At 49.6% G+C, this 21532-nt stretch overlaps 7 protein-coding genes across 7 annotated transcripts; 4 read left to right on the top strand and 3 right to left on the bottom strand.

Moving 5' to 3' along the window:
- Positions 1–219: 219 nt before the first annotated feature.
- CI109_106750 (uncharacterized protein) lies at positions 220–1617 on the top strand (the record flags this gene model as incomplete). The annotated part of the gene is made up of 4 exons (XM_032002184.1): positions 220–268; positions 392–675; positions 955–1096; positions 1241–1617. 4 exons carry the CDS (start codon positions 220–222, stop codon positions 1615–1617), a joined length of 852 nt encoding a protein of 283 aa, XP_031863741.1.
- Positions 1618–1913: 296 nt separating this feature from the next.
- Positions 1914–3958, bottom strand: CI109_106749 (uncharacterized protein; the record flags this gene model as incomplete). The annotated part of the gene is made up of 5 exons (XM_032002185.1): positions 1914–2039; positions 2159–2256; positions 2316–2698; positions 2860–3373; positions 3445–3958. 5 exons carry the CDS (start codon positions 3956–3958, stop codon positions 1914–1916), a joined length of 1635 nt encoding a protein of 544 aa, XP_031863742.1.
- A 372-nt stretch (positions 3959–4330) lies between these two features.
- CI109_106748 (uncharacterized protein) lies at positions 4331–5980 on the top strand (the record flags this gene model as incomplete). The annotated part of the gene is made up of 6 exons (XM_032002186.1): positions 4331–4993; positions 5172–5283; positions 5432–5512; positions 5580–5642; positions 5747–5845; positions 5919–5980. 6 exons carry the CDS (start codon positions 4331–4333, stop codon positions 5978–5980), a joined length of 1080 nt encoding a protein of 359 aa, XP_031863743.1.
- A 521-nt stretch (positions 5981–6501) lies between these two features.
- CI109_106747 (60S ribosomal protein uL14) lies at positions 6502–7305 on the bottom strand (the record flags this gene model as incomplete). The annotated part of the gene is made up of 4 exons (XM_032002187.2): positions 6502–6565; positions 6693–6825; positions 6983–7102; positions 7245–7305. 4 exons carry the CDS (start codon positions 7303–7305, stop codon positions 6502–6504), a joined length of 378 nt encoding a protein of 125 aa, XP_031863744.2.
- A 1061-nt stretch (positions 7306–8366) lies between these two features.
- CI109_106746 (uncharacterized protein) lies at positions 8367–12160 on the top strand (the record flags this gene model as incomplete). The annotated part of the gene is made up of 12 exons (XM_065967901.1): positions 8367–8573; positions 9033–9326; positions 9384–9644; positions 9702–9833; positions 9885–9960; positions 10021–10162; positions 10229–10295; positions 10353–10902; positions 10973–11211; positions 11278–11488; positions 11572–11881; positions 11941–12160. 12 exons carry the CDS (start codon positions 8367–8369, stop codon positions 12158–12160), a joined length of 2709 nt encoding a protein of 902 aa, XP_065823973.1.
- A 1423-nt stretch (positions 12161–13583) lies between these two features.
- On the top strand, positions 13584–16677 carry CI109_106745 (uncharacterized protein; the record flags this gene model as incomplete). Its single annotated transcript, XM_032002189.1, has 3 exons — positions 13584–14404; positions 14493–16085; positions 16155–16677. The coding sequence occupies 3 exons, from the start codon at positions 13584–13586 to the stop codon at positions 16675–16677; spliced, it is 2937 nt and encodes a 978-aa protein (XP_031863746.1).
- A 621-nt stretch (positions 16678–17298) lies between these two features.
- On the bottom strand, positions 17299–20959 carry CI109_106744 (OPT family small oligopeptide transporter; the record flags this gene model as incomplete). The annotated part of the gene is made up of 13 exons (XM_032002190.1): positions 17299–17492; positions 17785–17871; positions 17962–18079; positions 18143–18324; positions 18445–18565; positions 18630–18727; positions 18817–19277; positions 19362–19537; positions 19638–19920; positions 19991–20121; positions 20234–20469; positions 20539–20595; positions 20653–20959. The coding sequence occupies 13 exons, from the start codon at positions 20957–20959 to the stop codon at positions 17299–17301; spliced, it is 2451 nt and encodes an 816-aa protein (XP_031863747.1).
- Positions 20960–21532: the final 573 nt, after the last annotated feature.

Genomic DNA, 21532 nt, shown 5'->3' with positions numbered 1-21532 from the left:
GGACGGATCATTTCGCACCGGTGAGGATACAGTATATCATCGTTGTAGGAAAAAGGTAATCTGGATCTTTGAGGGCCTCAATCATCTTGGCATCCTTCTTCGCTCCGTTTCCAAAAGTAAAGGTACATACAGATACGTTCACATCCAAGTAAACAACATTGAGATCGTATTAAGCTTTAGACGACTGCTTTGCACGTACATACTTTTCCACTGATCGAGATGGTCTCGTTGCGAACGTTGATCGTCGGTCTGTCCGCTTTGGGTGTGGGTAAGTTCCGCTCTGACTCTACCATATCCTTGCACACGACGTATATAGCTCTTCACTTCTAGATCGACGCATCCATCTGACTGAGTCTTGCTGCAGTCGCTAACTTCCAGTCATCTCACTCAGCTCTTGCACAAGATACCACTTCAGCCTCTGATCTACTTACTATCCAAACTTCCCCTCCTACACCCACCGGCACTTTGACAACGAGCGGAATCTCATCCTCTGTCACAAGCCTCAGTACCAGCACCGGAACTTCGAGCGGTACAAGTACTAGCATAAGTGGGATTGGGACTAGCACGAGTACGAGTGCAGGACAAGCTGCTACGACTACGGCTCCGACAATTCCGAATGTCACTTTTCCACAGGCTTGTGCGGGGGAATGTAGTGCCATTTCGAATGCGTTGAGCGTGAGTGTTCGTTCGTTGTACACCTGAGGGCTTTCTTCACCAAGGAACGCATTCGAGAAGGGGTAATGCGCGGAGAACAATGGGGAGGAGGGTCGATTGACATTTGCCTTCCGCACTGTCGTTCATACCCCTTACTTGGACTGGTCGATCGTGTCAATCTACCGGCACTCGTGTACATGCCCTTCGTCTTCTCCCCCTCCCAAACCAGGTCCCTCTGCACATCCCTTGTACAGATCTTTCATTGACAGTAAAGCTAATCCATATCTCGCTCCACCACAGACATGCGGATCCGGCCTACTACTCGACACGTCATGTCTCTGCTCCACTTCGCTCGAACAATCTTATAGGAGTTGTCTCGAATGTGCTTTGGGTCTTAACCCGACAACGACTCAACAAGCGAGTTATCAGCAATTGATCAACTGTGAGTGTGGGGATATCTCATACCTACTTGGCGGGATTGGGGAACTTTCTTCTATTTGATCTCCACGACCTTACCGCTCATATCACATCTTCCCCCATTTGACTTGCTGACGTGCCTTTTGCTACTCCTCATCGCCCCTTATAGCATACATCACCACATGCGCTTCTGACCAATTCAACCCCGTCACTCTCCCACCTGTGACCATCACCCTTCCCAACCCTACCGCCCTCGGCACTTCATCCTCCACCTCGCTCTTGACTCTTGATCCCGCTGTGTCGTCCACAACAAGGAGATTCAACACCGGTTCCGATATCATTTATCCTACGTCGGCGGTATCGCATCCTCCTCTGAGTAGCAGTACGAGACCAGCGACGTCTGCGACAGTTTCGTCAACTGCGAGAAGTAGTGGTAGTGCTTCGTCTTCAGGAGCAGGACAGAAGATGGAGAGAGGTAACGCGTTGATGGGTATTGGATTGGCAGGTGTTTTGGGCGCTGTAGTAGGTGTTGCGCTGGTTGGGTAACAATGAGAAGGTTCGGATGGGTACGGACAATCATTGGTGGGCTTTTTGATATTTTGGTTTCTGAGGGGGTATTTATACGCACGCACTTGTGCTACAATCTTATAATGGTGTTATGTTCTTGTCCAGTCCAGTCCGCGAGGAAGTATTCAACTTTGACATCTATTCACTCAGTACAAAGATCTACAAATACATATGGTCATCCACCTATGAGGTCTGAGTCGCTATGCTAATTACAATCGTATATCCAACACGAGCAGGACGAAGCTGTGAAAGCTGCTCCATTCATCTGACCTCACTTAACCGTCCGCATCTGCGCTGTTGGGACCGTTCGACTGGAGATGAGAACTCCCTCCTCCGCCTTCGCCCTCTGCCGCCAGTTTGGCCTGTTTCTTCGCTCGAGCATTGAATTTGATCTTTTCGAACTGTGGACATGGTCAGTAAAGTGCCAGTGCACATACGAAGAGAAGAGCTGAACAGACCAGCATGCTCATTGAATAGCACAGCTGGACCCGGATATGAGAGAGGTCGATGAATAACTCACCCGATCTCTGTATCTCTCGATATGAGTTTTGTGCTTTTCGTTATCCAGCTTCAAACCCTTCACTTCATCTTCCAGCTCTTTTATCCTTTTCTTGAGGGCTGAGTGATCCGATTTCCCAATCAGCATTCGTAGCAAATGGCCGAGAGATTCCACTCACCTGTGCTATCACCCCCTACTTGTTGACCATCTTTACTACTTCCCGGTGTTACCGACATCATACTCCCACTTCCCCCTCGACCCAACACTGAGCCCATCGTCAACCCCGCTCCCGCTCCCGCTCCCGGACCAGGTGGCGGAGCGACCATCGACCCCGCCAAGATCTGCGATCTCCAAACTTCCTGATCCCTCTTAACTTTCCCAACTTCCCGTCTTACACCATCGATCGTATTCAAAACCTTCTTTTCCCTCTCTTCGAGTTGTGATTTGAGTTGACGATTGTTCTGTTCGAGAGTCTGGACATATGATGCGAGTGAGTCGAGAGACGTTTTGAGTGAGGTATTCTCCAGGATGAGTTCTTCGAGTGTTTTTGGTGATGGTCCGCTGTGCAGGAGGGCGTTATTAGCTCGACGGCGTCAGGGACTTAGTAGGTAGTTGACAACGGTCTGGTTTGGGTCAGCAGCAATGAGATTCGAGAGGTGAGGCTGAAGCAGCACGGAAGAATACACCCAAGCTGAAGGAAAGGAATATCGCTGCCAACTTACGCATTAGACGTCACATCATCAAAGTCGTTCTCTGACTCTTCACCAGATACCAGTGTCTCTTTCCCTTTTCTGACGACATAGAATGATTCCGTAGGCGAAAGATCTCGTTCGCTCATCTCCTTCTTACCAATATCCCTTTTCCGACTCTTTCCCTTGTCTTTCTTCACTTTCCCCTTCTTTCCCTCAGCATTGTTCGGCAACGAGGGTGGAGGTGAGACATCCAATGGGGCACTTGCGAACACAACTGGATTACTTATATCTTCCAACATGTTCTCGAGCATACCCCAGAACCTGCTGAATGGATCGAGGGTATCGGGAGCAGCTCCAAAATGGATATACGAATCCTCGGGTCCGATCGTGGTGGCCATAGTGGTCGTTTCGGACGAGGAAGAAGAGGAAGAGAGTGGGTCGGGTTTGTTGATGGTCGGTATGACGGGCTGAGATTGGGTAGTGAGTGGAGGTGGGGGACGTAGAGAGAAGGGTGGGATACCTCGGGGCGGGGAAAGACGTGAAGCTGGGACGAGAGGAAAGCAGGAACATCAGCGAGGGGCCTTCCGTCAATGTACGGATTACGATACGACGTACCGATTCCGGGATTCTGATGCCATGGAGAAGCACCCATCGCTCCTGCAGCTAGGCCCACACCGCTTGATCCATCGTTCGCGCTCCTCCCAGCGGTGGTGGAAGGTGTCGCCGACAACATTTTATCCAAGCCTAAGCTCCTTCCTCCTAATGTGGTCACTGTTGCACCAGCACTGCCACTGCCCTGTCTAAGTGTGATTCCGCTCCCGTTCCCACTCCCACTTCCACTTCCAGTGTTCGCTATTCTCCTCTCTAGATCTCGTGCCAATTTACGATGTTGCACGATCAACAAATTCAATGTCGCTTTGGTCCCTTCGTCCCCTTGACCTCCTTGCGCTTCTGCGCGAGCTTGAGCATCATACAATTCCGCTGCTTCGCGATATGCGACCAGAGCATCGTTTAGCGCTGCTGATGACGGGTTGAGAGGTCGGAGGAGAGTTGATGCGTGGGCTGAGAGGGCATGAGCGCGTTGAAGAGGGTTGGAGGGAGGCGGTGGCGGGGGTGGAGGTCGTGACATTGTGCTGGCTTCGAGCCGAGCTGAAAGAGTTGAGATACTAGGGTATAGACGGACGTCAAGTAGCTTCTATACGAACTACATCCAGTTCTGCCAGGAGTGCGCTTTTTTAATGAGTGTCGAGCATGGTCCACGAGATTGCGGTGTATTGTAGTGATGTGATGTTAATTGGAGGAAGAGAGATTGCGATTATGATTGCGATTACTTCGGAACCAATGTTGCCGGTCCACGTCCATGCCGTAAATAAGCTTAAAACACTTTGTCCATTTCTATTGTTCTTGTTCGTTTACTCGTCTTCCATCAAACATACCTCAAATAGATACACATCTCATAAAGTCGCCCTCTTCCCCCTTTCTCTCCTCATCCTTGTCCACCATGGACTCGTCCTTGTCCATCCCCGCCTCTCTCTTACCTGGTCTATCACCCACGACCGCCCACGTCCTCTCTTTCCTCTTCACCTCGACATACGTTGGATCAATCTATCTCTCCCAAACTCGTTTCTTCACCTCACCTTCCTCTACTCCAGGTACGAGAACACCCACTTCCACTACCACTACCACTACCACCGCCGATGGAGAACCTTGTATACCTCCGATCTCAGCCAGTGACAAAGATGCGTTCGTCGTCGAAAATCGAGGTGGACCACCTGTGGGGAGTCGTGATCATCCTGCAACGATAAGAAGGAGGATGAAAGCGGTAGTTTGCGCTACTGGACTATCAATCTGGGGAGTATTCTACGTCGTCAAGAACCTCTCATCTCCTTCCAAAGGTGGTAATGGGTGGGAATCATGGACCAGTGCTGTATTGCCAACTTTGAAATTGCTTGGTTTACCTACTGGTCTTTCTGCCTTACGAGGAGATGGGAGAGTACTACCTTACTTGATCGCCCCGAGCTTGTTGATAGGTCCGCTGGCGGCGATGTACCTTGATGGAGAACTTCCCATCGTGGGAGGTAGGAACTGGGGGGAAGGGACTAGGGAGAGGGTAAAGAGAGGTTGGAGGGAGTTTGGACTGGTCGAGGTCAGGAATTATCTGGTGGTGAGTGCTGTGTTGTCTTTGAATGTCTCTTCATAGCTGGTGTCTTCAAGATTCCTCACGAGCTGTGCGAGGCCTCGCGGAGGGTGACCGATGCTACCCAATGAAAGAGATATGGGCGATACCAAGAGATTGGTCATATTCGTACCGATGCTAATGCCCACCACGTCTGCTATGACAGGGCCCATTCACTGAAGAACTCGTCTTCAGATCTACCATCCTCGCGGTCTCGATCCTGGGAAAACTTTCATTCAAATCACTCGTCTTTGGAACGCCGATGTGGTTTGGTATAGGTGAGTGTGATTTCAGACAGACTGGTTTCTGCTATCTTGTTGGCCGTGCGCAAATACTACGTGACCTTGCCGCTGGGAGAATCCGGAATGAGAAGAAGAAGTGCTTTGACTGTGGTCTGTGCTGATTCTGTACCACTATTCGTTGCAGCACACGCTCATCATGCTCTGGAAGTGTACCGCAAGAACGGATCGACTAAGAATGCTGCTGTCCAAGCGATCTTAGGCTGCCGTGAGTGGTACCAAGCTAAGACGAAGTACAAGCATGTTGCTGATGGAATGAATCGCCGTCGACGCAGTGTTCCAATTGACTTATACGACCTTGTTTGGGTGGTTTGCGTCGTACCTCTTCCTTAGGACTGGTGGGTCTCTCTTCACCTGCCCGCCTAGACACATTTGTCTATTCGACATCGCTTCGTCCCGTGGCCCGTTCTTGGACTTGCTAACCCTCTCTGAGACTCTATAGGCTCCGTTCTACCGCCTCTGACCGCTCATATATACTGCAACATAATGGGGATCTATCTCCCTGGCTCGGCGATCCGAAGACATCCCAACAAAGCTGCGAGTAAGTGGTGATATACATGAGATGGGGTGATACATCCCTTTCTATTGAGGCTGATTACGAGATTGCCGCGTAGTCATCTGGGGATCGTATCTCGCGGGGATCGGGGTGTTCGTCTGGGGTCTAAGGAGACTCTAAGTGGTATACCTCGAACTTGTCGGTGCCCAAGACGTGAACTGTCAGAACCGCAAAACATGTTGGAAGCGAAACGGACGATATTCCGTCATTTATTCTCTGTGGGACGTTCTTATCTAGAAAGATTAGATGCTGTGGCTAGATATACCCATCACTGTATACACCTCCAACCGCTAACGATCATACTATACGCCATACACGAATTCTCGTTCAGGATGTACATGTTGTGTGTCCTGTACTTCATTAGAACTCTCGCTCCACAATGAGCAGCGTGATCATTGTTATTCGCAGTTGTGACTACAGTCAAGCTCTCGATTCAGATGAACTCCAAACAATCCAAGTGAGAGCGATCAACCTAGATCATGTGAACCGCTTGCAATGCGACCCGCACCCTTGAGATGGAGAATGAAGATCCAGTGTGCATGCTCCGGCCTCTGCCTGACTCATGCTCAGCTAAAACATCGTACAAAAGACCCGCTCCCATCTCCGGACTCCCAACTCCCATACCGAAGACTAGACTTGATTTAGACGACGGTACCGGCGTTGGAGGCTATACGGGGCCAGAGGTCGGCACACTCCTTTGCGACGCTGCGGGATCAAGAGGAACACCATCAGTATATTGTTCATTCACCAATCTCTCATTCTCTCCGTCCCTTCCTTCTACATCTACCGCCATTACAAACTATAACTGAAAAGAAACGAAAACAAAACTCACGGTCCGTTGATAGCACTTCCCTTCATCTCACCCTTGGCGTTGACGATGACACCGGCGTTGTCCTCGAAGTAGAGGAAGATACCGTCCCTCCTCCTCCAGGGCTTTCGCTGTCGGCAGATGACGGCGGGCATGACTGTGAGGGTGAAGCAAGGGCATCGAGCGGGCGGATGAGAGGCAGGGAAAGCGAAAGGAAATAGTATTCAATATGACGAGAATGAGAGAAAAGCCATACGTCAGCATGTACACTTGTATATCCAGACCGAGTAGAGTAGAGAAAAACCCCAACGCACCCTTCTTTCGGAGCTCGGGCTTTCCCTTCTTCACGGAAGCCATGACCATGTCACCAGCAGCGGCGGCGGGAAGTCTGTTAAGACGAGCACCGAAACCGACGACGGAGATGACGTAGAGGTCTGAGATGAGAAGACGTTAGCTACATATTCCAATTTCGACAATCCGACGAAGCTGTCGACAGAAGACGATATCATTCTGCTCTGCACCGTAATGACGGGACAGAGCGAGGACGCTCTAGGAGGGAAGAAACCAAAAACCCACTCTTAGCACCAGAGTTGTCGGCACAGTTCATAACAGCACCAACGGGAAGACCGAGGGTCATTCGGAACTTGGTACCGGCAGCGGCGGCTGTGGTGGGTAGAAAAGATCAGCACGACGTTATGAGAAGACAAAGGGTGGGGGCAGGCAAGGCAGGTAGGTAGGTGCGAGGACGGTTTGAACCAGTCGGTGCCGATGTCGATATATCGTCTGTCGAATTTGGGTTGTCCGTCGTGACCAAACATCCTCTTCCCGAATCCTCATCTAGCAAGCAACTCCCCCATCCCTCTTTTGTTCAAGTGTTGCACTCCTATCACCCTCCATATACGTCTTTGCTCACATCCCCATCTCCATCCCTAACATCTTCTCAGAGTCTTCTTCCTTTCGTTGTCGAACTGGATCCAAGTCGATTGTTCCATCCCCGTTTTCGATTCGATATCCCATACTCTGCCTTGCCTTGTCGAGGGGAGAAGGATTGGACGAGGCTATCACTCACACTTGGCAGACATGGTGCTTGATTTTTTTGGATTGTTGAAGGATAAGGAGAAGATCTAAAAATGGGACTGGGTGTTAAAGACGCATCAAAACGAAAACCTCGAATCGCACCAAACGCAGCAGAGTGCAAGGGAGCCCACCCACCCAAAGCAGCCAAACCAGTAACAGCCCCAGTCAGGCAGCAAGCGAGCAAGCAGCAAACCCAGTACGGTGTACGAGTGTACGGTGCGACGGTACACAGCAGTTTGAGATGGGAGCAGAATCCTGATCGAAATGGAGTTTCGCGGAGTTTCTCTTGGAGCGATTAACATTCTTACTTGTGGCATTTTATCCTCCGCGCCTTTTGTTTAACTTGTGATCTGTCGTAGGCACGCGGGATAATTAATTGGTTGATGTAATGTGCAAAGCGGGACGCGTCGCGATGGGAAGAGCGTCGACGATCGGGCAGATGAGAGACCAAAAGTCAAAGTGGATGCAGAAGAAAGGAGTATGGACATTACAAGTTGTGTGAACATTGATACATCACCTTTTACATCTCTCTTTCAATCTATCAGTCAATCATACCGAGCTTGCTCTCTTGTACATCTCTATCTCATCTAGTGGCCTCTATCTGCACACACACACCTTCACATGACACCCACCACCAGCACGGCCGCACCGAGTCTCGTCACGGGAGGAACTTCCACCACCACTTCTACCCCTATGCCAGCTTCTCCGCGTACCGCCTCTCCAGGATTACAAGAACAAGTAAAGATTGAAAATGGGGAACAAGAAGAAAGAGCTGATGTAGGGGATTTGGTGGAAGAGCTGAAGGAGGAAGGGGAGAGTGATCCGCAGGTCAGTGTCTATCTTTTATTTTCGTGGTATTGCTTCGGGTAAAGGATTGGTGTTGTAACGTCAGCTTGGGAAAAGCATTCCTGTCAATAAAGGACAGACCACCGTTCCGAGCCTGACCACATCCTTCTTGTACTGTGCTGCCGCAACTGCAGAAGGGTGACAATAGTTCTGCTACACACCCTCGCACACACGCCACTCGGCGTAGTTTGTTTGGTTCGAAAGAAATCTCGTCAGCACAGCAAGCTGACCCTTCCTTTGTCTTCCTTCCACTTATACTTATACTTATACCAAACTCGACTATGACCGACGTCGATACCCCCTGCTCTGTGCAACTCCATTCAACTGCTTATACTTGCTTGTTATGACCCACCCGTACATTGGCTTATCCTCATCTGGCCGACCATCATGCAAAATCACATATCCGACCTATACCTCTCATCCGACGATCCCTATACACAGGCCGCTGCTCGTGCTGCTCGACTATCTTTCTTACTGGATAAATCCACAATCTACGCCAAGATCATCGGTGATCGAATGGAACGGCAACAAATAGAAAAGCAAAAAGCTGAACAACGTGCCGAGACGAGAAAAGCGAACAAGGAGAAGAGAGGTGAGACCTCTGGTGGGAGAGAAGGAATGAGAGAGAAGAAGGGGAAAGTCGTTGAGGAAGTTAATGCGAATGGGAAGAGAAAGAGAAGGAGTGAGGGCGGAAGAGGGGAGAAGAGAGTCAAGGTCGAGGATGGAGAGGATGACGTGAGTCCCAAGACATACGGCTGATCGGGAAAGGTCTGGCTAACGAGATAACGATAGGACAAGCCGTCAGATGGCAATGACGATGCCGATGTCGACGCGAACGGCGATGGGGTGAAGAAGGAGCCCGGAGCCAATGGCGATGCCGAACCTGCGGAAGGGGACGCGGAAGATGGCGACGTGCAATACTCCTTCAAGCAACCCGAACTAGTCACTGGAGCCAAACTGCGTGACTATCAACTAGCTGGTGTACAATGGATGATCAGTCTGTACGAGAATGGTTTGAACGGTATTCTTGCCGACGAAATGGGTCTCGGTAAGGTGAGCTGAGTAATCCCAGTTGGAACCGGATCCGCAGCTAATCAAAGCTTTGCTCAGACTCTACAAACGATCTCCTTCCTCGCCCATCTCCGGTCAAAAGGCACATGGGGCCCATTCCTCATCGTTTGTCCTCTTTCAGTGCTGAACAACTGGATCATGGAGTTTGAGAAATTTTGTCCTAGCATACCGGTGGGTATAGCTGGGTCACCTAAATTCGCAATGCTGATCGACTATTCGCAGGTCCTCATGTATCACGGTACACCAGAACATCGAGCCGAGCTACGAGCGACACGACTCCAACCTCCCAGTCAATCAGGTATTGGCGCCGCTCGAAAGGGTAAAGGAGGTCGTAAATCCACTGGTTCTGCGCTGAAAGCGGGAGCCAACGATACCTCGACTTTCCCTATTGTCGTTACCACCTACGAAATTACGATGAAGGACCGTCAGTTCTTGTCCGGCTTCATGTGGAAGTTCATCGTTGTTGACGAGGGTCATCGACTCAAGAACCTTGACTGCAAGTGAGTGGTGATCAGTTGCCCGATCTAGCGATGCAAGTATGCTGACCATAGGCCCATGGATCTCAGATTGATCCGAGAATTAAAGACCTACACGAGTGCAAACCGAATGATCTTAACTGGGACACCTTTACATGTGAGCTTTGGCCATCCCCACGCATGCTATGATGAAAAAAGCTGACAACGATCTCAGAACAACCTCGCCGAGCTGTGGTCGCTGCTCAACTTCATTCTGCCAGATATCTTTGACGATCTCGATTCCTTCCAGCAATGGTTCAACTTTGACGAGATGAATTCTGGTCAAGGAACCGAAGGTCTACTCAACAAGAGCACTGTTGTGTCTTCCCTTCACGCCATCCTGAAACCTTTCCTGCTTCGAAGATTGAAGGTCGATGTGGAGAAGGATCTACCGCCAAAGAAGGAATATTTGCTCTATGCGCCGCTCACTCAACAACAGAAAGACATCTATCAAGCTATCGTATCTGGTCAAATCCGAGATTTCCTCATCGATAAAGTATCTGGGAATGACTCGAAAGCGATCAAAGAACCATCACCAGAGGTGGAACCCGTTGACGAGTCTGCAAGAGCCTCGAGGAAGAAGCAGAGAGTGAACTACAAGATTGAGGAGAACGACAGTAAATTCATTAGAGATTTAGAGAACGGAGTGAAGAAGGAAGAGCCGAGTGGAGTAGTGGAGAAGTCAGCAGAGCAAATCGGAAAGGAATGGGCCTTGAAGCAAGCTAGTGAGTGCGATCGCATTTGATGCTGGTACCAAATGTCGAGACTGTAACTGACCAATCTTGGGTTGTATAGCGAAACACGTCAACAACATGCGATTGCAAAACCTCGTTATGCAATTACGAAAGATCTCTTCCCATCCCTTCCTTTTCGACTGGCCTTCTGATCCTAAGACTGGCGAACTGGTCATCGATCAGAACTTGGTCAATGCCAGCGGGAAGATGTTGTTGCTGAACCGATTGCTGGACGCGTTGTTCGAGCGTAAGCACAAGGTTTTGCTTTTCTCGCAATTCACCACCATGCTGGATGTTATCGTGAGCTATTTCTAGCTTGCTGGATAATAGGCAGTGGATAGCTGACCGCTCATGTCATGTCACTAGGAGGACTGGGCAACGCTGTACAAAGGGCTCAAAGTCTGCCGAATAGACGGTTCTACATCGCAAGAATCCAGACGAGAGCAGATGCACGAGTTTAACAACGGTGGAACGGGACCGGACGCTTGCAAGTTGTTCTTGCTGAGTACGCGAGCGGGAGGTTTGGGTATCAACCTGGTTGAGGCGGATACTGTTATCTTCTTCGATCAAGATTGGAGTGAGTGTGCTCCCAACATCCACCTTGCTAGACCCTAAAGTGTGAGCGTTGGGGATGCACTGGGCTGACTTTTGCTTGTTCAGACCCGCAAATGGATCTTCAAGCGCAAGATCGAGCCCACCGGATTGGTCAGACCAAACCCGTTCTCGTCTTCCGTCTTGTCTCGGCTCACACTGTAGAGACCAAAATCCTCGCCAAAGCGGGAAACAAGCGAAAGCTGGAAGCGTTGGTCATCTCCCAAGGCAAATTCGGTCGAGTGGTCGACGAGAATGGAAAGGTCATCTTAGGAAGGGTCAAGGCGAAGAATGAGAGTGTTGCGGAGATGGCGAAAGCCTTGTTGAATTTGGAGGGAGAGGAGATCAATATCGCCAGTGCGGACGATACGATTATCAGGTGTGTAAAGTGCAAAAGCTAGGATGTATATTTAGCAGGAAGCTGACGTCCGTCTTCAGTAATGAGGATCTGGATATCCTACTGGATCGATCTCCTGCGGCCTTTGCTCGAGAGAAAGGCTGGTCAGCCGGTCTCGGTAAAGCTGGCGCTCATGGTCGAGACGAGAAGATCAAGAAGGGTGAGAAGACGGCGTTCGAGGTGTTTGTCAGTGCAAAGGATGAAGCGGCAGATGGACTGGCTCAGATGTTTGGAGGGGACGACGAGGCGGCTGAAGAGTGATGAAGGACAGTGCCAAGTGCATGTTTAGAAGGAATGCTTTCTTGTGGTTAGCATCTTGGAGTGAAAGTGGCATGTCTCAGATCGAATGGCGTACGTCGTTGATCTCGGGAGAGGCCGGTCATATAGAAATATCATTACACAGTAAGTTGTAGATCGAGAGTAATAGTAAGTATCCATTGCAGATCAAATGGAAGTACAATATGAGTAGTAGTCTTGTTGTTATGTCATCTATGGTATGCTTTAGACTTGTTTCTCTAACGCAAATGATCTGCAACACTAAGGGATGTTCCGAAGCGGTGTGAGGTGTAAGGTGGTACGAGTAGTACTCACTATTTTCCGTGTTTCCCTGAGCTAAAAGCCGAAAGGTTATTTACCGGGACCCTCGTTACCCGATTCCTGGGTCCTGGGTCCAGTTCAGTCCGCGGCATTACATCCAGAGTTCCAAATCATTACAAATCTGTTCAAGGGTATATACACAGTACTACTACAAGCGGCAAGTAGTTGGGTAATGAGGTGTTGTAGGTTTGTAAATCTGACGTTGTGAAAAAGTCCGCATAAGCTGCTGGAATCGAGCCAAAAAGGCCAAAAGGAGAAAACGAAAAGCATCCGAAAAGGGTCCAAAACCGTATACGCTGTCACTAAGGGGTACTCTTTTTTGAGTGTTATTATTATGACATCCATGCACCCAACGGTCAATCACTCACTACACTCGACCCGTCCATCTTATCCCGAAACTTGCTTGATTCAAATCGTAGTCGACGATCACTCTCTGTCCATCTCACCATACCAAACGACTTTCAACTCTTTCTGACACCCAAGAATACACAAATACAATACCAGTAGGCGATAGCTTTCGACAGCCACCCCCGATAGAGGTAGAGGTAGACACAACAAGGAGGCAGAAGACAACTTACTACACTCGGAGGAAACATCACCGGTCATCCCGAATTACATATTTCCATCTCATCTCATCTCATCTCATCTCACTCATCGAAAGCATTCCGCACACTCGACACCTATACTCTGGGCACGACTCCACTGTCCTTACACTCGACGTCGCTTCTGTGATCACTACAAGCGCAACATACCTATCACTCTCTGCGTTCGATCACATCTTTACGGTTACGTCGAAAGGGAGGTTTCGGGTTAGTATCGTTTCATCGATACGGGATTATTTCTATTACTATAAATAACCCTCATCGCCTTGTGAGTGTGAGTGTGAGTTTGATTTGTGCCTTCAAGTCACCACCTAACACACAAAAACATGCTGACATGTAGGTAATCAATCAATGCACAGTTGAGTGAAAGAACCGTAACCAATCGAAAGAGGGGCGTCAAGAACGATCCGTGCAATCACAGCTCGGTTCACCCTCACCCTGTTCCCCCTTCCCTCTTCCCTCCGACCATTCTTTCAACCTCTACCATGCCCCATCGATTCTACCCTTACGGTCAACCTCCCATCCTACACGGTCAAGGTCATAGCGATGGCTATGGCGTTGGTGTTGGTGTTGGGCCCGGTCCCGGTCCTGGTCCCATCTCAGCGGTGACAGGGAACCCTGCATTACTACCACCACCACCACCACAACTACATCAAATACCATCATATGGACAACAATATTTTCAACCACAACCACAACTACCACCTCCATCACATCCATCTTTGATACCTCCTTCGCTATCCACATCTACGTCCTCGTCATCACGGGTACCCAGTCCAAGCATTGGTCCAGGTCCTGGACCTACACCGCCTTACTGGACAGGAGCGTTGCCCACCAGCAGTTGGGTCATGCCGTGGCCTCATCCCGGACCTCCCTCTGGTCCATCATCATCATCCGCCATGCCTCAACCTCAACCGCCATCTACTCTTCCATCCAGCTCATCCCGTGACAGACAACCGCAATCACAATCGCAGCCGCACAGCAGAGCCCCTTCCCCATCGCCCATCGGGTGGAGAGATCCACACGACTATAGTCTAGAACAGCAACATCATCAAGCGCTTCGAGAGCAATATCTCCCTAGACCACAGTATCAACAACCGAAACAAGGTGCACCTGCGACGAACGATAATGATGCGATGAGCTGGGAGTATAATGCCATCGGGGGTGGAAGGTGTTTTGTTACGGACCAACAAAAGCAACGAGGGAACGAACAACAAAATCGAGAGCAGGCGAATATATACGATGGACAGATACGCAATGGACAAACTTCGCAAGCCAACGAGAAGGAGGAGGAGGAATCAATATTGTGAGTCTACCTTCAGTCTACTCGTCTTGCTGTCGTATTACCCCAAAAATGTGTCGTTGGCTGTGACACTGACATTGACCCGCCGCAGCGACACCTTTGGTGGGACCGTCGTCAGCCTTGGGACCGGATCACGGTTCGACCAGCTCCTCGAAGCGAAGATGAATATGATGAATCAAAGCCAAACCCGCATCGAATCCATGTCAAACCAACTTCCCGCGACCGCCTATAACTACATGACTGCTGTCCCCCAACCCCCTCTAGCAGCCGAGCACTTACCACCGTATCAACCTACCGGTTATCCTCCGTCGCATATGGTTCCAGTTGTGAACGGTTATTCGTCAGTCTCACAATCACCTTCGCTTCCCGTCCAGCAGCCGACGCAAAGCATATTACCCAACGAGCCTCCTCGACATCAACTCCCCCCGGCGATGTCATCCTCCTGGCCACCTATGCCCGCTCAATATCCTCCACAACCCATGGCATTCCAATCCCCGTCCAACGGATATCAGAGCGTTCCGTACTCGCAACCGAGACCGCCCCCTCTCACCACACCTTCCCCGCATCAGCTTCCACCACCAGCACCGACGTCAACCTATATGGATCCTGCTGCGGTAGAACGCCGATTGCAGGACTGGTCACAGACGCATATCCAACCTGATTTGGTTGCCCCAATGCCGATTGAGATCAGCTCGATCCTGGATAAACAGCGATCGGCTAGCGGGAGTGAGCGCGGGTCGTCGCTCGGTTATGGAGCATCCCAAACCAGTCAACAGGGTCACGCGGATTACCCTTCATTCTCACTGCAAACCGGCATGAACTTTAGCGCCATGCAAAACGGATTTGCGTCAACATCTTCGATGAATCATACCCCTACACAGCCGTCAACGCCGATGGCCCATCAGTTGTCACGGTCTTTCACAAATCCATCGTTGTCATGCGAAGCTCCCACGACCCGTAACGAGCGTGGATTCGCAACGCAACTGGAAAAGCAAACCACGAAATCGTCTCCCCATTCGAGTGGACTACGACCCCCTCAAGACCCAATTTCCTTGACACGGACGTCCTCCAACGCTGCTTCGTCGAGTAGCAGTCCGTCTGTCAGCTTTTCGGCGCCACCACATCGTTCTATATCGCTGACTATGCCATCCGAACTACCATGGAGTAACCCTGGCACTTCTACGACTCGTCCACCACCCAATCCTCTGCCGCATACGCAGTCCGAACCTCTTCCACCAGTACTTAAGATCCGGGTCGTCAACTCTTCCGAGCCGGTCAAGCGAGAGTCGTCTGAGGTTGGTCAGTCTGCACCAGTCGCTTCGACAACGGAGAAACCTGGTTTACCATCATCAGAACAGGCAGATGGTGCGGAATCCCGACCGGATAGCAAGAAGTTCTCGTTGACAGCTGCGGTGGCGGCGACAACGTCGACGAAGAAGGGTAGAGGGAAAGGTAAAGCGAAAAAGGCCAAGTTGGGAGATGACAGAGAGTCGACCGTTGCGAATGGAAAGGAGAACACAGCAACAATGCCGACCCTGCCGGCTGCTTCGAAATCACAATCCTCCACGAGCAAGAGCAAGAAGCGGAAGAGCGAAGCTGTTGGTGAAACAAAAGAAGAGAGGGACAGGAGATTATTGGACAAGACTACAATCGCATGTAACATGTGTCGAGCGAAAAAGCTGAAGTGAGTGGGGAAGTGGATATGTTGGAAGAAGGATGGGATTGCTGACGTTTGTGCTTGTCTCCTCAACAGGTGTAACGGTGATCGACCTCGATGTTATCATTGTGCGAGACGAGGCGAGGAAGCTTGTACTTATGATCCGGTACTACGACGTCGTGGGAAGGGGAAAAATAACAAGAATCATGGGAAGGGAAAAGAAGGTTCAGAGGATAGAGACAGGGAGGAAGGGTCATCACCTTCAGGTGATAGTGAATCGGACGAACCGCCAGATGATCGACCACAACAGATGAAACAGCAAAAGAAGACCAATGAAGCTCTTCCCCTCGGACCCAACGAAATCGGAAGTGGCGAGAAAATTGTCTCTGGCTCTGGCTCCGGTCTGATATCGAGGGGCGAACATGTGGTGGAAGGAGTAGGAGATATGTCTTATCTCCTCAAGAAGGAAGGTGTTAGTAGCGGTGGTGGTGGTGGCGGCGGTGGTGGTAGAGGAGTCGGGATCGGTATGGGATTTGGAGGTGTGAGCAGTTTGGGTATTGGGATGGGGATAGGGATGGGGAGTGGATCAAGGTTTGAATTGAGTACGGAGAGGGGCTAGTGTGTGGCCAAGCCTACTCCTGGTCGGGGATGGTTGACAATCCTAATACAATCGATCGATCGATTCGACGAAAAGTCGACAAGTTGAATCGATGGACACTTATTTGCATCACATTAACACTTGTTTGTTTGTAATTCACTAATACGTTTTGTCTAGACACGTTAGATGGCATTTGTAGCTCTTTCTGTATCTATAGCGTATATGATCATGTAGTATATGTGATTCCCCATCAGCATCTCAGCTCGACTTGAGTTCAATGGTTCAATGCTCGAAGGCCTTCTTTGGCTCGATACAGCCGCAGTTTGACTATGTTGGGAATGGCAGTGATCCGAACGTTTTGGGAATAGGGACAGGTCGGCTGGACTTGCGAAGATATGTATAAGATCGTGTAGATATAACTTTCTAAGCTACTACTCAAAATTACTGAATGTAACAAGTTATTAAATATGAATATACTTGTCAGACACTCAAGTGAGGACGAACTGCGCTACCATTTCCCCTTTTCAGAGAACTTCTCACCTCCCGATCCTTCCAATCTAGATTAGATATTGCACCCACAAAATCCCAGTCCTACACTACTCGTACCGCCTATGAGCCTACCATATATCTACCACCTTGGAACTAAAACTCCCCTGGGGCTTTGCCGAAATGACCTCCTGTCGGGACATGTAACCACGGGGTACCTTTTGCGTCTGCTGTATTACTTCCTACTGTATTACCCCACCAGACAAGCTTGATACCGTTATACGATAGAGCGAAGAATATGATGATGGTTGCTAAGGCTGTTCCGGTGTCCATGGCCGCTTGGGTGAGGTCTGCGTGGCGGGAGCGACAGGGAGCGTACCGAGCGATAGCGGAGTACATGAGCGTAAGCAAGGCGATCAGCGTAGGATGGCGGAGCAATCGATTGTGAGATATAGCGAGGTGGGTTTGAATCAGGCGAGATCACAAGTGAAGGGACAATCGTGATTACAGTAGATCATGAAAGTGAACAAGATAGGAAGGGCGAGACAAGAAGGAGAAACGATGCGTCAGCGATCAAACCTAGCTTGGACCCAAACTGCAACGTGCTGTCATACTGTGAAGTACGCGCACAACCCCACTCACAGTTGTATCGCTTCCACCATGCAAACGCTCTAGTTCGGATCAAGTAGTTGAACAAGAATCCAAAGATAAACCAGAGAGAATATTGGGCTGGAATCGAAGACTTCAACATCAGCTTTTTTCTTGGCACACAGTACAGCACTGTCACCAGCACGTATTTTGAGCAAGAGCAACACTTACTGGTGTTGGCTGGAGGGATGTTACCTGCCGCATTGAAAAAGATGGGAACGTTGACGTATCTTATCCAGCTGTTGGGATAACGTCTGTACAGGAAGTACACAGCGACGGTACAGACGGGCTACCAAAGGATCACCATTCAGTTTGTTGTGGCGAACGATCTCTTGCCGTACGCCACACTCACCCCGATCAAGAAGAAATACATGAGGCCATTATACACCTGACCAGCTTGGAACATTCGTTGTGGTCCGATCGTTCCCCAGATGATAGAAGCGTTGTAGACGACTTTGGCGCCGGCACATGTGAATCGATCTTTGTTGGTAGGTTTGCAAAGATCTTCGATATGGCCGATCATCCATCGAAGCACTGGTGACAGTCGTCGACATCGTTAGTCTATACATCTTGCCGATCGGGGAGGGTGGGGGAGAAGACGCAAGAACCCCAAAGATGACTCAAGACGGATGATTTGTCCCGCGCCACACTCACCACCTGTCTGGGTCATGGTAGCAAGCAAAGTCGAGTAGATTTGAGCAAAGAATAATGTCCTAGGCGGGATCTTCATATATTGACCGAGTTTCAGATCTTGAGCAAAGTCCATTCCATGTTTCTGCGACACGCACTTCAGCGACCATCACAGGAGCGGATCTTCGTCTCGCCTCGCTGCCACTCACCACACTGTTGTAGCCGTAGAACTTGACCATCATATTTGCGATTGGTTTTCCAGGCCATGCGTATCCCGCAATCAGTTCCGTGATGATGTTGAGGAAGACTGCAGGGATGAAAGAGGATTACAATATCAGTCTTGAGAACAGAAGACTTCACTCTGACACGGGGCAACAAAAAAGACTCCGCACTCACTCCTCTGATTTGTTGTACCTTCCAAAATACCTTCTGGTACGATCAAAGTGACTCCCATTCCAAAACAAACGACGATGAACCCCCAAACCGGCAACTCTGTATCCCAAAATCTGATCGTAAAGATTCCCAAACCAAGTACGACGGCTGTCAAGATCGCATACCACCAATCTGGTACTTCCTTGTAACTCGCCATCAATCGTTTATGAATATCCTCTCCGCCATGTTTCGCATTCTTGAATTTCGCCCAGATGTCTTTACCGTTGTATAACCAGGTGTAGATCACAATACTGGTCACTGCCGCAAAGGATAGACCGTAGGTGAGGGAATATGACATCGAGATGTACATTGGTGAATAGGCTTCGTATTTCTCCAGTACGAAATTGAGATTGTGGTCGACTACTCGAGAGATGTTATACGATTTGCCAGTGTTGTCGAACGTGCTACTTGATAAGAGCGGAAGGCTAGGAGACGTGACCATCAAATGGTGTTAGCAAGTTGTCCGCATTCTGCTTTGTCGACGACAGAAGCTGATCCGCCACGCTCACTAAGCACTGTTCCACACGTTGGTGTAATACAAGATTGGCGAGAGGAACAAGTAGAAGAACACAACCACCGCAAAGGCGTTACAGGTGATGTAGAACGGAGTCGTAAGAGGGAGACCGGCATAGTTGATCTGAGTCCAATCGAAACTGATAGGAATGAGACCCAAGCCTGAGTTCATCTGGGTAGAAGGATGTCGTCAGTCAGCTTTCATGTAACGTCAGAGCGACAAATTAGGATATCGTTGATGACTAAAGTGAAGATGGACAAAATTGACTCACTCCGAAGATAGTATTGACTTTCTGATTATTCGGTGCAATCCACGTCGCAAACGCAAAGGTAGATAACGAAGTCCAAATATAATCGGGGAACCAGAACCAAACAAACGCCCCGATTGTCAAATAGGAGAAATAGCGATATCGGGAGATCGTCCATCCGTTGGCTGGGGAGTGGTCCTGTGGTTCGTGCAGAGCTCGGAAGAGGACGGTGGAAGCTAAGGACGAGGGCCAGATTAGAGCGGCAGGGTAGACGAGCCATCTTCGAGAGAGACCAGCGAGTCCGAAACTACACCAAAAACAACAAATCAACATCAGCCTCATTGCCTTCGTGGTAGGTATGTCTTTCACCGACTCACCCTAGAGCTTGCGTTGTGAGCAAGTAGCAGAAGGAGAATCCCGCTCCATAATCTTTGTTCCAGTATACTGGAGAGATGATCGATACCAGACTACCCATCGCATACGCTGTTGAAGCCGTCAAGTTGACGCACTGTGTGATGAGAGATGACAGACGCGTATCAGCTCGTGCCCATGATTACGTGGTCCCACCATGACTTGCGTCCACTTGACAGACATTGATGGTAAGTTGTCTTGTTACTTACAATGACGATCAAAGCATGTTCTTTGATTGTAAACTTCCCCGGATTGAGGTAGAACGAGAACGGTCCCAAGGGAACGACCCATCGTGGTAACTTTTCCCAAGCTCTTCCAATCGGAAAGACCAAGAGCTGGGCAACGACATAACCTATCGTCAAGGAAGGGTATCGGAGACCGAAGAACTGGTTACATCCCGCAAAGAGGATGACGAAGATTGTCAAGAGGATCCAGGCTCGCACGGCTGCACAAGGTGTCGTATGAATGAACTTGTCAGCCATAGATCCCCAAGGCGATACTGGAGATCACTCACTGTTACAGGCCAGAGTAGGGTCATCGGTGTTAGGTACACATGCCGCTACCTCTGGGACTGTTACACGTTGGCATTAGCAACAGTCAATCTATGCAAGGCTCTCATGCCACTTACAAGGCGACTGATCTCCATCTACGTTCCACTTGAACGCTTCATCTGGTGTCAGTTCTGTCGCCCTCAACACCTCGTTGACATCCACATCTCCTTTATAGTAATCGTCCCTCGGATCAGGTGATGACGATCCTGCAGCTGATTTCTCCACATCTTTCTCTTGGTCTTGATCTCTTTCGTGGTAATTTTCGTTTTGGTGATGTTTTTCTCGACGTTCTTCGTATGGACTGGCTAGCTCTTCGATCGAAATTGGATCAGAAGGCTGAGATGATGCGATGGGCTGCTCCACCGACGAATAGCCTGCCGACATCTTGAATACGAATGCGAAATCGATTTCGAATCGAGTCGGATCAATCAGTCAGTCGCGTCAGATTGTTAGAATGGTCTGGACAAGGCTACACGAAGTGCCTCCCGTTCTCTTTATATAGCTTAGCATCTTCTTGGATCCTTTCCCACCCCTGTCATGCTTGTCGTGACACAATGAATATTGGAGATAAGCAGACGAAAAACTGTGTGGGGGCTAAGCCATGCCCACAACACTTTTGCATCTTGCAACATTGCACGCAATTGACTAAATCCCAACCGTTTAGCGAGAAGTGTGTTCATCTGTCGGCTACCTACGGGAATTACAGCATCACAGCTCGTGCGAGTTCTCCTTGCCAACGAGATTTGATCTATTTGATGATCAACGGAGATGTGCGACCGTGAGTTCGGCAACGTATTTGATGGTAATAGATGGAAAGACGGCTGTTTGGAACTAATCTTTGCCAATATTGGACGATCGGTTACTTGACTTAGGGCTGCGGTTTACAGGCATCGTTGAGAGGCGTAACGTTATTTCCCACGCTAGAGGGGGGTTGCTGGATGTTATGTACGGTGCCTC

The sequence above is a fragment of the Kwoniella shandongensis genome, chromosome 13 (assembly GCF_008629635.2).
Source record: "Kwoniella shandongensis chromosome 13, complete sequence".
In the NCBI taxonomy this organism is placed as follows: domain Eukaryota; kingdom Fungi; phylum Basidiomycota; class Tremellomycetes; order Tremellales; family Cryptococcaceae; genus Kwoniella; species Kwoniella shandongensis.
This window is presented reverse-complemented; position numbering and strand designations above follow the sequence as displayed.